This window comes from Pseudophryne corroboree, chromosome 8 (assembly GCF_028390025.1).
Source record: "Pseudophryne corroboree isolate aPseCor3 chromosome 8, aPseCor3.hap2, whole genome shotgun sequence".
Classification (NCBI taxonomy): Eukaryota; Metazoa; Chordata; class Amphibia; order Anura; family Myobatrachidae; genus Pseudophryne; species Pseudophryne corroboree.
The window spans coordinates 405,144,343-405,160,515 of record NC_086451.1 but is presented as its reverse complement, the minus strand read 5'-3'; the positions used below and the strand labels follow the sequence as shown (position 1 = coordinate 405,160,515).

At 44.7% G+C, this 16,173-nt stretch overlaps 1 protein-coding gene across 1 annotated transcript in view; it reads left to right on the top strand.

Moving 5' to 3' along the window:
- The window catches only part of LOC134949887 (cytochrome P450 2G1-like), a 100,226-nt gene extending 98,066 nt beyond the window's left edge, over window positions 1-2,160 (top strand). The window contains exon 9 of the mRNA XM_063938584.1: window positions 1,586-2,160. Within this exon, the coding sequence (XP_063794654.1) occupies window positions 1,586-1,767 (182 nt within the window). The 3' untranslated portion in view covers window positions 1,768-2,160. The remainder of the gene's footprint in view (window positions 1-1,585) is intronic.
- Window positions 2,161-16,173: the final 14,013 nt, after the last annotated feature.

Here is a 16,173-nt window from a genome sequence, read left to right as displayed (position 1 = left end):
AGAAACGGCATTGGCACCCCCCCTTTATGTAAAGTAGGGGCAGTGTGCATCATAGGCGTGCAAAAACTATATAGGGGCGTGGCTTCATGGGGAAGGCGTGTGGCCACAAAATAATACCAATTCATATTATGGTGCACAGTAGTCTCCATTATTCAAATTACGCCGAACATTAGCGTCACTACAGCAGGTATAGCCCCTTTTTACACATTACGGCAGACAGTGTCCCCCTTTTTACACATTACAGTAGACAACATCCCCCTTTTTACACATTACGGCAGACAGCATCCCCCTTTTTACACATTACGGCAGACAGCGTGTCCCTTTTTACACATTACGGCAGACAACGTCCCCCTTTTTACACATTACGGCAGACAGCGTCCCTCTTTTTACACGTTACGGCAGGATAGATAGATAGATAGATAGATAGATAGATAGATAGATAGATAGATAGATAGATAGACAGACAGAATAGTTGATACTTACCATCTCTCCGCTGGTTCAGGCAGTCAAGCTCCTCGGTGCTGGCAGCTCCAGAGGCAGGGAAGAAGGAGGAGGAGGGAGGGGACTCCGGAGCTGTCCCTCGCCACCGCCACTGTGAATGTAGGGATGAGGGAAGTGCATCCCAGCATTCACTACAGCGGCGGCGGCCAGCCAATGTGGAAGGAGAGGGACAGCTGCAGCGGCGCCGCTACTAATTACATAGCGCTGCTGCGGCTCCCTCCTCCCCCTCCTTCCTCTTCCTTTTCTCCTGCCCGGGATCTGCTCCTCATCCTCTCCTCCTCCAACACACATTGGCGGCTTGTAATGAGTCAATTTGACTTATTACAAGCTGCTGACTTGGAATCCGGGCAGTTGCACCCTCGGGGCGACTGCGCTGTGTGCCAGGCACACCAGGCACACACGTAGTTACGGCTCTGTGTATGCATATGAGAATCTACTGAAACATGCTAGAAAGTGAGACACCCAAGTATTCTAGGTGTACACTCCGCTATCATTTTAGAATATTCCCCCTCTGTATATAAGTGATCAGCCGTGGACAGCAGCTGACCGGTGCTGTCTATAGTGTTTTCTGGAAAAAACGATATTTTCAGATTCAGCACCACAGTTACCCTAAGTCTATCTAATATGATTGACAATAAAATGAGTGGTGATCATTGTTGTATATCCTTTAATGGAAAGATTAAAACTCATATGGATGATTTACTAATGTTGCATTTTGGTGCACATTTTGCACTAAACCGCAACAAGAAACAGCTTTTACTGTACTATGCTATGACTATTACTATGGCTTAGTGCAAAAATTGCACTTAAAGGCAACATTTGCAAATGAACCCAAATAAGTCTAATTAAGTGTCATAGTGTACAATACATCGATGTTGCACTATATTATTACATTATGTCTACATAAGGAAATGTAAAATTTGTGATTAAATAATTTATATATTTTAGTAAGACTTTGCCTTTGTTTTTTTCCATTGTAAATTAATGAGTGCTAGTGTAAGGCTCTCACATCCCCTATTGAGTTGTTACAGTATTGTGTGTGACACTGTTTGACTATTTACCGCTATATCCTCACACTTCTTAGGAAAGAGAATCTGCCTCGGAGAGCCCCTAGTACGAATGGAACTGTTCCTCTTCCTTACCACCGTACTGCAAAATTTTAACCTGAAGTCCCCTGTGCCACGGGAAGAACTGGACATTACGCCAAATGTATCTGGACTGGGAAACTTTCCCAAACCGTACAAAATTGCTTTTATTTCTCGTTAATTGTTAAACTGGTCTCAGAACGTTCAGGTTATCTGCCTTAACTTATTTTGGGGTGCAGGTAAAGAGTGTAGTTAGTCATATTATTTGTTTTGTTATTACTTGTCACATTTATGGTACTTATAATGTGTGTGCGTATATAATATATACTGTATGCATAGAAAAGTGGGGTGCACACACCAGATTAGTGTTAAAGCAATTTACTGTAATAAGTTTATCAGAGCATCATAAATATCTCATGTTTCAGTCCTCCCCAAGGACCTTTGGGAATTTTACTTCTCTTAATTACTGGTAACCACTTCCACCGATTATCACACATTATCCCTGCACAAATATCCAGTGGTAGTGTAAATACATCAAACACGCACAAAGTATATACAAATTAGAGATGTTCATGGACCCCCATTGGTTTTGGTGTTGGTTTTGGTTCTAATTCATCATTGTGTTTTGGTTTTGCCAAAACCACTATCAAGTGTTTTCGTTTTGGATCTGCATTTTTTTTACATTGATAAAAGTAGCTAATATCATGTAATTTGGGCCGTTTTTTCCCCCAAACAGTATTATTAACCTCAAAAAACATTAATTTCCAGTCACCTCCAGTACATTATGACCACCGCACAGCTCACAATATTTTTCACCTATATTGGCCAAAGGCTGGCTGGCTAAACTAAGCAACAGAGCAACAGCACAAACACAGCAGTTTAAATGAATATAACACAGCTATGAAACATTATTGCACAGCAGTGGCAGTTTAATAGACTATATGACCCCATAGAAAGAATGTTTTCATTAATCAAGAAGAGACCCATGGGCAGTACAGGGAAATGGATGTGGAGTATGTAGTGGAAGGCAGGATTGATTGATTTATTGATTTATTAATTGATTAATTCATTGATTGATTGATTTAGAAAATTACATTTTAAACGTGGCCTTCCAAGAGTCAGAAGACTCTGTTTTGCAGCAAGTGAGAAGAGATAAGGCCATAAAATAATACAATGTTAATTGCCAAAGATTCCTGACAAGGGATGAAAGAGAAGCCCACAAAAAATAATAGTTGCATTGCAGAGCTTAAAACTACAAATCAGCTAAACACTAACAAATATTAGGAGGCTAACCTGCTGGCCACACTAAGGGGGTGATTCTGAGTTGTTCGCTCGCTAGCAGATTTTAGCAGCATTGCACACGCTAAGCCGCCGCCCTCTGGGAGTGTATCTTCGCTTAGCAGAATTGCAAACGAAAGATTAGCAGAATTGCGAATAGAAAATTCTTAGCAGTTTCTGAGTAGCTCGAGACTTACTCCTACACTGCGATCAGCTCAGGCCGTTTAGTTCCTGGTTTGACGTCACAAACACACCCTGCGTTCGGACAGCCACTCCCCCGTTTCTCCAGACACTCCCACGTTTTATCCTGGCACGCCTGCGTTTTTCAGCACACTCCCAGAAAACGGTCAGTTTCCGCCCAGAAACACCCACTTCCTGTCAATCACACTCCGATCACTTCAACGATGAAAATTCTTCGTTCTGCCGTGAGTAAATCTACTAAGTTTTGTGCTAAAATACTTAGCTGCGTACCATGCGCATGCGCATTTTCACATTAATCGCTCTGTTACGAAAATCGTCAAAAGAGCGAACAACTCGGAATGACCCCCTAAACCCCTTGCTACCCAACCCCCTCCTTCCTGATTGGGTAACACATACATTTATGAGGCGCACAAGAAAGCCTGAGTATGAGTGATAATACAATGTTTTTTCTCCTAAATCTAGCTCACAAGCGGAGAGATTTTTGGCATAAACATGATCTACAAGCTTGTAAGCATTTCTGTTGACCGTTGTGCATAATACTATTCAGTGGTAAATAAATGAACACATTTTGCAGTAAAAGCCATTGATATTTAATCAACTCACTGCAAATGCCAATTTTTCACTTCCCAGTGAGGACTTTTTTCAATGTTGATGGGTTCCAAGTGACAACAGATGATGAAACATGTAAGGGAGTTACCTGAAATGTGGCTCTATAAACACTGGCATGAATTGCAAAATCATTAGTAGTCTCACAAGAAAAACATACAGTACTGTATCACTGGGTAATGAAGCATAAGGCTGACCTGTAAGCCTGAGACCATTTTAAACCCCCAAAATCAAGATATTAGTCACCCATCGCCCCTCCTTACCCTTGAAGAAATTAGGGACTGATGCTTGAAGTGCTTCAGTTTTTCCCTGTTGTGTGTGAGGGGCAGCGATTTTTAAGGGTTAAGTAGGGGTGGGATGTACAAAGTATTAAATATGCAATGCAGTACATCCCGTCATTTACCGTGGACATACTTATGGCATATGTACTTGCATATGTGATTAGTGTCACAAAGGAATGCTCTCCTGATAAGAGTTGTCCTTTGCAATGTCGGGACTTCTGGGTTTGAATCCCGGGAGTCCCTCTGCACATGCACAGAGGGCAGCGGCGGCCGCTGGGTGTGCTTGAAGTGATCCAATTGGATCCCTGTCAGGGGAAATCACAAAAAGAATCCCATAGGATTCTAATGGGTAAAATCCCAGATTTTTTTTTTCTTACCTGATTTTAGGCTTTAGTACAGGCCTGGCCAACCTGTGGCTCTCCAGCTGTTGTGAAACTACACATCCCAGCATGCCTTGCCACTGTTTTAGCATTCCCTAATAGCAAAGACTGTGGCAAAGCATGCTGGGACTTGTAGTTTCACAACAGCTGGAGAGCCACAGGTTGGCCAGGCCTGCTTTAGTACATCTGTTCACAGATTGCATAAATCACCTTTGTACAGTATTCTGGAAATTTCCTCCCTCCCCACTGTGATTTACTTTGTGTTGTCCTGTAGTTTGTGGGTGGCAGAAACAATGTATGTATATTTGCCTATTTTGTATGTTATATTGGTTAAATGTCTCTCCCCACAAGTGACGATGGTATCCGTTCAGATGGTCGACAATGTTAAGGTCGACACTCATTAGGTCGACCACTATTGGTCGACATTGACATGGCCGACATGGACAAATGGTCAACATGTTAAAAAGGTCGACACATGAAAGGTCGACACATGAAAAGGTCGACATGAGTTTTTCACATCTTTTTCTTTTTTGGAACTTTTTCATACTTTACGATCCACGTGGACTAAGATTGGGAACGGTAATCTGTGCCGAGCGCACTGGTAGCGGAGTGAGGCACCTTGCCCGAAGCATGGCGAGTGAAGCGGTGCACTAATTGGGGTTCCCCGTCACTTTACGCAGAAAACGACACAAAAAAGTAAAAAAAAAACTCACGTCAAACATTTTCATGTGTCGTCCTTCCATGCGTCGACCATTTTCACGTGTTGACTATTAGTCCATGTCGACCATGTCAATGTCGACCAATAGTAGTCGACCTAATGAGTGTCAACCTTAACATTGTCGACCATTCATACCGGAACCAGTGATGATGTGTTAGGCCATTATTGTCCTGACCAGGAAATTGGATTCCGCTAATTCTGGTATGCTTTGTGGATTGGTGGCTGGTGATTGATTTGTAGTATGTTAGTTACAGTATGGTCTTGTTTTCTGTTGTGTTTCGACTGCCACCATACTAACAATTTTAATAATTCAATTAGTTATCAAAAATAAATTTGATATTTTGAAACACCATGTCCATGTGTCATGTGTTGTTATTTATTTAAGTTTTTTTGTTTATTAGATATTCATTAATGGAGGGACTGAGTGACAGCCTTCAACCATAAGGGAATCTATCTAATAATCAGTTTGGAATTTATTTATTACCAGTTATTTATATAGTGCACACATATTCCGCAGTGCTTTATAGAGAATATTTGGCTATTCACATCAGTCACTGCCCCAGTGGAGTTTACAATCTATAATCCCTACCACATGTACACGCGCACACATTCACACTAGGGTTAATTTCGTCAATTAACATACCAGTATATTTTTGGATTGTGGGAGAAAACTGGAGCACCCAAAGGAAAATCATGCAAGCATTGGGAGAATATACAAACTCCACACAGTTAGGGCCATGGTGGGAATGTACAGCACTATTGTTAAATCTTACTATATGTCCAGTAGAATTGTGCACTGGCCAGCGTGTTTTGGTTTTGGATCTGTATTAACTTTGTGTTTTGGTTTTGGCAATACCGGGGTTTTTTTTTGTTTCTAAAATAATATTGAGCTCATTAACATTCATTTTCAGTAATTTCCAGTCAATTTTGACCATCTCACAGCTCACAATATTGTTTTCATCCAGTTTAGGCCAAAGGCTGCAGCAAGCAGCAGCACAAACTCACGGTAGTTTATAGCACATCTATGAAACATTGGGGGTAATTCCAAGTTGATCGCAGCAGGAAATTTTTTAGCAGTTGGGCAAAACCATGTGCACTGCAGGGGAGGCAGATATAACATGTGCAGAAAGAGTTAGATTTGGGTGGGTTATTTTTTTTCTGTGCAGGGTAAATACTGGCTACTTTATTTTTACACTGCAATTTAGATTGCAGATTGAACTCACCACACCCAAATCTATCTCTCTCTGCAAATGTTATATCTGCCTCCCCTGCAGTGCACATTGTAGCCCAACTGCTAAAAAATTTCCTGCTGCGATCAACTCAGAATTACCCCCATTGTCACACAGTAGTGGCAGAAAAAAAAAGTAGTGCAAGATGAAATTCTCCTTGATGACAGCTCATTGCGGGGAGTCATTCTGCATATATTTATGTGAACAAAGTCGCAGTGGGGAACAGTTTACACAGGTTGTGCAAAAAAGAACAATTATTCTTTACTTTTTTTTGCAAATGACAACTCACAGCGGGGTATCACACCGCTTATATTTATGTCGCAGTGCACACAGGTTGTACCAAATAAAAGAACAATTATTTTTTTATTTGTTTGCAAAAAACTCACACAACTCACACAGCTGTAAACAAACTTAGTGGGGTACAGTACTGTGCACACAAGTTGTACAAATAAATAACCAATTTTATTAAACTGTCTTTTTAAATGACTGACAAGTTACTGTGGAAGCAGTGCTTACATTTATGGGAATGTATGAACAAATCCAGTGGGGTACGGCCTGCAGAATGACAGTAATTATGTTTATTGATGCACCTACACCATACAAGTTTTTTAGTTTTTTGGGGTTTTTTATATATGTTTTATACACTGCTGCACTTATTATAGCAATCGTGGCACACATACCCAGTGCTGTAACTAGGCATTTTAGCGCTGTGTGCAATAAACGACATTGGCGCCCCCCCATGCAAGATAGGGGCAGTGCGCGCCGTAGGTGCACAAAAAATATATAGGAGCATGGCTTCATGGGGAAGGGCGTGGCCACAAAATAATACCCATTCATACTACGGTGCACAGTAGTCTCCATTATTCAAATTACGCTGCACAGTAGCGCCACTACACCAGGTAGAGCCCCTTTTACACATTACGGCAGACAGTCCCCCTTTTTACACATTATGGCAGACAGCGTCCCCCTTTTACACATTATGGCATACAGCGTCCCCCTATTTACGCATTACGGCAGACAGCGTCCCCCTTTTTACACATTACGGCAGACAGCGTCCCCTTTTTACACATTATGGCAGACAGTGTCCCCCTTTTTACACATTACGGCAGACAGCGTCCCCCTTTTTACACATTACGGTAGACAGCGTCCCCTTTTTTACACATTACGGCAGACAGCATCCCCTTTTTATACATTATGGCAGACAGCGTTCCCCTTTTTACACATTATGGCAGACAGCGTCCCCCTTTTTACACATTACGACAGACAGCGTCCCCCTTTTTACACATTACGGCAGACAGTGCCCCCTTTTTTACACATTACGGCAGACAGCGTCCCCCTTTTTACACATTACGGCAGTCAGCGTCCCCTTTTTACACATTACGGCAGACAGCGTCCCCTTTTTGCACATTACGGCGGCCAGTCCCCCTTTTTACACATTGCGGCAGACAGAATAGATAGAGAAATAGATAGATAAAGAGAAAGAGGGAGAGAGAGAGAGAGATACTTACCATCTCTCCCCGCTGGCAGTCAGGCTCCTCGGTGCTGGCAGATCCCGGGCAGGGGAAGAGGAGGGAGGGGGACTGGAGCCGCAGCAGCGCTATGTAATTGGTAGTGGCGTCGCTGCAGCAGTCCCCTCTCCTTCCGTATTGGCTGCCCGCCGCCGCTGTGAATGCTAGGATGAAGGAACAGCATCCCAGCATTCACAGCAGCGCCGGGCAGTCAATACGGAAGGAGTGGAGACTGCTGCAGTGGTGCCTCTACCAATTACATAGCGCTGCTGCGGCTCCAGTCTCCCTCCCTCCTCCTCCTTCTCCGCTGCCTCCAGCGCTGGTGCTCTCCTCCCTTGCCTCCGGACCAGCTTCTCCAGCACGGCGCACACAGCAGAGGCGGCTTGCAATGAGTTAATTTGACTTATTGCAAGCTGCTGGCCATTGCGCCCTCAGGGCAACTGCGCTGTGTGCCAGGCACACCTGGCACACACGTAGTTACGGCTCTGCGCATACCAGTGTACTAGTGTGACCCAGGGGTTAATGTTGCCCCTGTATTAGTAGCTCTGGTCTGCACTGCATGCAGTTACAGCACCAGTGTGCCTGTGCACCAATAAGGGGTCAATGTAACGGTTAATGGAATTAAAAATGAATTGTTATTTATTATTTAGTGCACCAGTAAAGGATTAATATAATCATGCCCTGGCACTCTAATGGTTGTGCTCCCTGTCCGGCATCTGCTGTGAAATGGCGCCGAGCCACTGCTGCAGCCATTTATATAGAATCCAAAACATTGAAAATCTGACAACGGGATGATGACGTTTTGCCTCGTTTTAAAATCTGAGCAAGGCATAAAATCCTGAGCCGGCGCTTGGATTCCCTCAGATCCCGGAAGTTCTTGGAGAACCGAGCCAACTCATCTCTAATATCCAGGACATGTGCATGCATAGCAATAATGGCATTGATAACAAAATTGCTAGAAACCTCACAATACATACCTCCCATCATTCACGTTGACATATGCGGGACTTCTGCTCGGTCACACCTGAAAAGGGGGCTTGGCCTTGGTAAAAAGAGGCATTACTTCGACCGTAAGCCACACCTCCCATTTTTGGCACTGAGGGAGCATGTCCAGTGCTCTGTGAACTGCTGGCATGCCCACATCCCCTCTGTCTCCCGTGAATAGATGCACAGAGCATCTATTCACCGCTGGCGTGAGTGACAGCAGCCTCTCATCTGCACCTACCACCCTACCGCGGGACACTGTGGCCTGCGGGTGGGACAGCGGGACAGTGCCTAAAAAATGGGACTGTCCCACGAAAATCAGGACAGTTGGAAGATATGCAACATGATCAGAAGTTTCACCTGTTTTCTAATTTCTACTCATGTTCTCTGATTCACAGCACAGTCCTATTGCCAAATCATAATCAATATTCAGTGAAACTGGAAGTAATAAAGAAGGATCCATTTCCGACAATGGGTGTAGTACCGATGCCGGGATCCCGGCGGGGAGGGGCGAGTGCAGCAAGCCCCTTGTGGGCTCGCTGCGCTTGCCACGCTGCGGGCTCGGTGGCGACCTGCGGTCGCCACGGGTTCTATTCCCACTCTGTGGGTGTCGTGGACATCCACGAGTGGAAATAGTCCCTGTTGGTCGGCATGCCGACTATCGGGATAGTGAGGGGGTGGGATGTCGGTGGAGGTCATGTGACTGTCGGTCTCCCGACCGCCGGTCACATGAATACCACCCCCGGCAATACTATTAAGTTTGCACTACTGAGTTTACACTGAAAATGCATTGGCAAGGATTTAGTACAATATTGTTATTTTGCAGGCAACTCATTTCAATATATTGTTTTTTGACCCAGCAGAATCAAGGAGGAGTTTCTTGAGCCCCCTACTCATATTATACCTACCACTTTGTTTTACTGTTGATCTTCAGTAAAGTCCTTTGTATTGCCCATTGCTGTTCCCATATTTTATAATTTTTTGGATAGAGTAAAACTGCTTTTAAGATGTTATCCCGTGCTTTAAATATTCTTTATTTATGTCCAAAGATTCTGTGGTAAAGAGCCTCCTGCCATAGACTGCGGCAGTAATAGATAACCTGATATAGTTCAGGGGTTACACGGATGACCCTCTAACTTTCAAAAGGGATGCAGCATCCCCCTAACCACAGAATGGGGGGGAGGGGTGGTGGCAATATCTACCTTGGCTCTAGGTTACTGGGATGAAGGATGAAATGACATCACTGGCAGCATGGATTTGCAAAGCTACAAAGTTTCTTGATCTTTTCTGTTTTGCTTCCATATCAGTGTCAGCAACTTAATAGTAAATGCTCGGCACATAAATCTTTATAGGTGGTATAATGTTCTAGCAATGTGCATCCTATGCGTGAACTCATTTCTGACCTCTTGTCACACCTGAAGGTTGGTACTGACTGGGGAAGATGTGAGTGGCTGGAACTGTCAGAGATAGTGTGGAGAAAGCTGGGAGGCTTGATCTACCTTCTGCTTATGACGCTAGGAAGCAATGAGTAATCAGCAGAAGCTGATGATTAGTGGACTTGGACTGTAGTGTAGATACTTTGGTAGAGGTGGGTGCAAAGACATAAACAGGTAGAGAACACATATACATATACATTTTTATTGCACAGGCACTGGAACAGTGACTGAACTGGAACCGGATTGATGACTGGACTGGAACTAGGTGATGTCCGGATTGGTACCAAACTGGTCTGGAACTGGATAGATGACTTAAGTCCAATGGTGTAGGCTGTGCAAAGCCGTTTGGCTGTGCATTTTCAATCGAAGCGTGCATTTTATCAAAGCGTGATAAAATTGACAAATAACAGCAGCGTTCATTCAGCGTTCAATCGAAGTGAACAAGAAGGAAAACAGAAGCACATCAATCAAAAACAAACAAACAAAAAAACTGAAGAACTAAAAACAAATGTGAGTCACTTACTCCTCAGATCACTCACCTCCTGATTGTTGCATCTGATGAAATAGCACGGAACAACCTTACTTGGACAATTCAAAAACCAACCATTTCACCTACAAATGCTTGTATCTGTATTATTGTAATTTTGTTTTTTATGCACAGCTGCACCAATGCAATTTTACCTGCAAACACTTAAAAAACTCTAACATAATTACCATTGCTTCTTAAACCTCTCACAATCCTTTCATTTCTTACACTCCAAATACATTTCTGCACCCACTTTATCTACACTTTTGACTCATTTCATACTAAATCTACACCCCGTGAGCCTACACTGCTTTTCTCACCTGCATTTCTGCAATTCTTCTGCTCGGATTCCCTTACAGTCTCCTCTCCTACTTCCACTTTCCCTCAACCTATTCACCTACTTAACACTATGTCAAGGCTTTCCTATACTCCCCACATCACTCAGTGTCTACCTAATAATGTATCTTTATCCTTACCCCCTAGTCTCCTACACCTCCTCCTCTCTCCCCTCCTCTGTCTCCCCTCCATCCCTCTGTTTCCTTCCCCCACCTTTCCTGTTACCCCACTTTCATTCACCTCTGCCCCATGGTCCTGCTACCCCACAACTCAGCCCTGCTCCCTCTCTCCCTTCCCTGTCACCTCCCCACACCCCCATCCACATGACACTGACTTCCCTCCCTGCCCACCTCCTGCAGTTTCCCCTCCTAGCCTAGGCACCCGTACCATCACTACTCTCTCATCATCCCTGCCCTCAAAGTTAATCCTACCTCATCGCTACAGCAACCCTGATAATCTCATTCACATCTCTCCCACAGACTTATACCCCCTATCCTGTGCACTCTGGAATGCCAGATCTGTTTGTAACAAACTGGTCCCCACTCATGACCTTTTCATTTCCAAATCCCTACAGCTACTAGCCATTACTGAAACTTGGATTACGCCCTCTGACACTACTTCTGCTGCTACTCTCTCTGCTGGGGGCCTCACATTCACACACACACCCCGACCTGGGGGTCGCCATGGGGGTGTTGTCGGGGTCCTTTTACCTTCTAGTTACTCCTACCAACTCATACCACCAGAACCATCCCTTATATTCTCTACATTTGAGGTCCACGCCATAAGCCTCTTCCAACCAGTCCATCTTAGAGTAGCTGTCATTTACCGCCCCCCTGGCACTGCTTCCAAATTAATCGACAACTTTGCTTCCTGGCTTCCTCACTTACTCTCTTCTGACATTCCCACCATTATCCTAGGCGATTTCAACATCCCTATTGACACAATCCCCTGCCTCTAAACTCCTTAACCTCACCTCCTCACTTGGTCTCTCCCAGTGGACCTCCTCACCCTCCCATGTGAATGGGAGCTCACTGGATCTGGTCTTCACTCACCGCTGTGATATCTCTGATTTTTCCAACTCCCCATTTCCCCTCTCTGACCACCACCTGCTCTCCTTTAACCTATCTCTCTCGACTTCCCCATCTCTACCTCCTAAGGCTACCATCACTAAGCGTAACATTGAAGCTATTGACACCACATTCCTTTCCTCCCTGTTTGACTCACTTCTCTCTCCTATTCTCTCTCTCTCTCTCTTGCCCTGAACAAGCCACTTCCACATACAATGCTTCCCTTACTTCTGCTCTTGACTCTGTTGCTCCACCAACCACTATTCACCCTCGCAAATTAACACCTCAACCCTGGCACACCAAATGCACCAGATATCTGCAAAAATGCTCACGTACTGCTGAGCGACACTGGAGGAGATCACGCTCTAAGGCAGATTTCCTCCATTTCAAACTTATGCTCTCATCCTTCAGTGCTGCCCTTTCTCTTGCTAAACAGTCATACTTCAAGAACCTCATCTCCTCCCAGTCTTCCAACCCCCGGCGCCTCTTTGCCACTCTCAACTCACTCCTCTGCCCACCTCCACCTCGTCTCCCTTCCTCACTCTCTGCTCTTGACTTTGCCACTTCCAAAATTGACTCCATACGTCAGGACATCACATCACACCAGACCATCAGTAACCAGCCTTCTCCCATCCCTTACCAACCCTCCCCATCCCTCGCACCAACTCTGTCATCTTTCTCCCATGCATCTGGAGAGGAAGTCATGGACCTCATTCGTTCCTGTCCCCTCACCACCTCCCCACTTGACCCTATCCCCTCCCGCCTCCTCCGCTACCTCTCTTCTTCTGCTTGTTCCCATCTTTCCCACCTTCTCAATCTCTCCCTCTCATCAGGCACTGTCCCCTCTGCCTTCAAGCACGCTCTCATCTCTCCTATTCTTAAAAAACCTACCCTTGATCCAAACACTCTCTCCAACTACCGACCCATCTCTCTCCTCCCTTTTGCCTCCAAACTCCTTGAGCGTATTGTCTACAACCGCCTTACTTCCTTTCTTTCCTCACACTCACTGCTTGACCCATTCCAATCTGGCTTCCGTCCTCTCCACCCCACTGAAACTGCCCTTACAAAAGTATGCAATGACCTCCATGCTGCTAAATCTAAGGGACACTACTCTCTACTTATTCTACTTGATCTCTCTGCTGCTTTTGACACTGTGGACCATCCTCTCCTACTGCAAATCCTTCACTCCATTGGTCTGCGTGACACTGCCCTCTCTTGGTTGTCGTCCTACCTTTCTGACCGTTCATTCTCTGTCTCCTCTCATGACTCCACCTCCCCCTCACTTCCACTAACTGTAGGGGTACCCCAAGGTTCTGTCCTTGGTCCTCTTCTCTTCTCTCTCTAAACGTCCTCACTAGGTAAGCTCATTAGTTCTTTTGGTTTCCAATATCATCTCTATGCTGATGACACTCAAATCTATCTTTCCTCTCCAGACCTCTCCCCTACTCTCCTCACTCGTATCTCCAACTGTCTCTCTGCTATCTCTTCCTGGATGTCCCAGCGCTTTCTTAAACTTAACATGTCTAAGACCGAGCTGATCATCTTCCCTCCCTCCCGCATAACCTCACCTCCTACAATCTCATTATCTATTGATGGCACTACTATCTCCTCTACCCCCCAAGTGCGCTGTCTTGGAGTAATCCTTGACTTCTCCCTCTCCTTCAAACCACACATTCAGCACCTCTCACAAACCTGCCGTTTTCATCTAAAAAATATTTCCAGGATCAGACCCTTTCTGACCCAGGATGCTACTAAGACTCTTATACACTCACTGGTCATCTCCAGACTGGACTACTGTAATCTCCTCCTGACTGGCATTCCTGACAAATACCTCTCTCCACTCCAATCTATCCTCAATGCTGCTGCCCGGCTCATTTTCCTCACCAAACGCACTACGTCCACCTCTCCTCTCTTACTAGACCTTCACTGGCTCCCCTTCCCTTTCAGAATCCATTTCAAGCTTCTCACACTTGCTTACAAAGCCCTCACCCACTCCTCTCCCATCTACATCTCTGATCTTATCTCGCTTTACACTCCCACCCGTCCTCTTCACTCTGCTAATGCTCGCCGACTCTCCTGCCTACGGATTACTTCCTCCCACTCCTACCTCCAAGATTTTTCATGTGCTGCACCACTTCTCTGGAATTCCCTACCTCTCTCCCTCAGACTCTCCACCTCTCTACAAAACTTCAAACGGGCTCTCAAGACCCACTTCTTCACCAAACCCAGCCAAATCTCATCCTAAACCTCTGTTCCACGCTCTCTATGTACCCCATCTGTCTCACCCCTGTCTGTCTACCCCTCCCCTTAAGAATGTAAGCTCTCACGAGCAGGGCCCTCTTCCCTCATGCGCTTACCCTTTTAATAATCTTCAGCTGCACCAAATCCAGCAGTCTTCTGCCACCTGATACTTATTCCAGTGTCATCTGCTGATGTAGCTATGTTTATTTACCCTGTACTTGTCCTATATTGTAGTCAACTGTAAGTTGCTGTTTTCCTGGTTGATTATTTGTTTATGTACTCTGTAATTGGGCGCTGCGGAACCCTTGTGGCGCCATATAAATAAAGGATAATAATAATAATAATAATAATAAATGACTTAACTGGAACTGGACTGATGACCAGACTGGAACTGGGTAGGTGGCCAGACTGGAACCAGATGATGATCGAACTGGTTTGATGACTTATCTTGAACCAGATAGGTGACTGTGCTGGAACTGGTACTGACTGCACTGGAACTGGATTGATGACTAGACTGGAACCAAATAGGTGACTGGACTGGAACCAGATAGATGAATAGAACATCTATGAAGTGACCAGACTGTAACTGCACCCTTGCACTGTTTCTGGAGGGAACTCTGGTGTGGAGTCCGCTGTGTACAAGCAGAGAGACTGACAGCTGGTTGCAGGGAATGCTGACCAGAGAGAGCAGTATGCTGCAGAGTATAACACATGGGGACGGCAGCATGCCGCAGGAAGCGATGCCCCAATGCAGCGCAGGCGGACCTCAGTGCCAACCAGGACAGACACCACAGGGGTAAGAAATTCTGGCCCAGATTTATCAAGCCTTGGACAGTGACAAATTGCACGGTGATAAAGTACTAACCAATCTGCTCCTAACTATCATTTTTCAAACACAGCCTGTAACATGGCAGTTAGGAGCTGATTGGTTGGTACTTTGCCACTGTGCTATTTATCACTCTCCAAGGCTTGGCAAATCTAAGCCTCTGTTTAAAACCCGGAGCATGACACCTTTGCATTCTGAAACATTAGAAATAAACAAAACAACATTTTTCGTGTTAGTATTTATTCTACCTGCTCGATCCGATTACAGGTCTGGCTTCTACCTGGCGCTTATCTCAGAATACCTAGTATAATAATTAACTTGTAGGAGCCAACTTGCTATCTAGAAAAGAATATACAGGGCATGCATTCCTGAGACACATAATATGGGTGATGTTTCAGTAGACACAGATGGAACAGCTTATTAAACTTTTAATGCAGAATATTTGTAGCAATACATTTGAATATGTAAAGCTTCACTAAACACAGTTTTACAGCATAACATGGATTAAGTAAAGCATTGTGTATTGTTCAGTGCTTTGTAGAATGAATGAGGCATTAGGCCATTGGCTATTGCAGCCATGTGTCCTTGGGCACAAAGGATCAATGTCGACTTGCTCATTACCCCAAGCTGGCATGCAGCAGGGTATAATTGGCATTAAGTGGATGAGCCCTTCCCTTCAACCCCAATAAAAATGCAGAGGACCAGTCTCCAGCAAGTAAAATGGTAAGTCTGATGTGTTACAGTAAATTCATATATCAAAGTTGAACATAATGCTACAAAATAAAAATTGGGTATTAACTCTCGAAAAACTAACAGTGTAGTACAGACAATAGATTTGGACCAGTGTATAACCCTTCTCTTTAAGGGGGTAATTCAGAGTTGATAGTAGATGGGCTTAAATTAGCACATCAACGATCATTTACTCTGACATGTGGGGGGACGCCCAGCACAGGGCTTGTCCACCCCACAT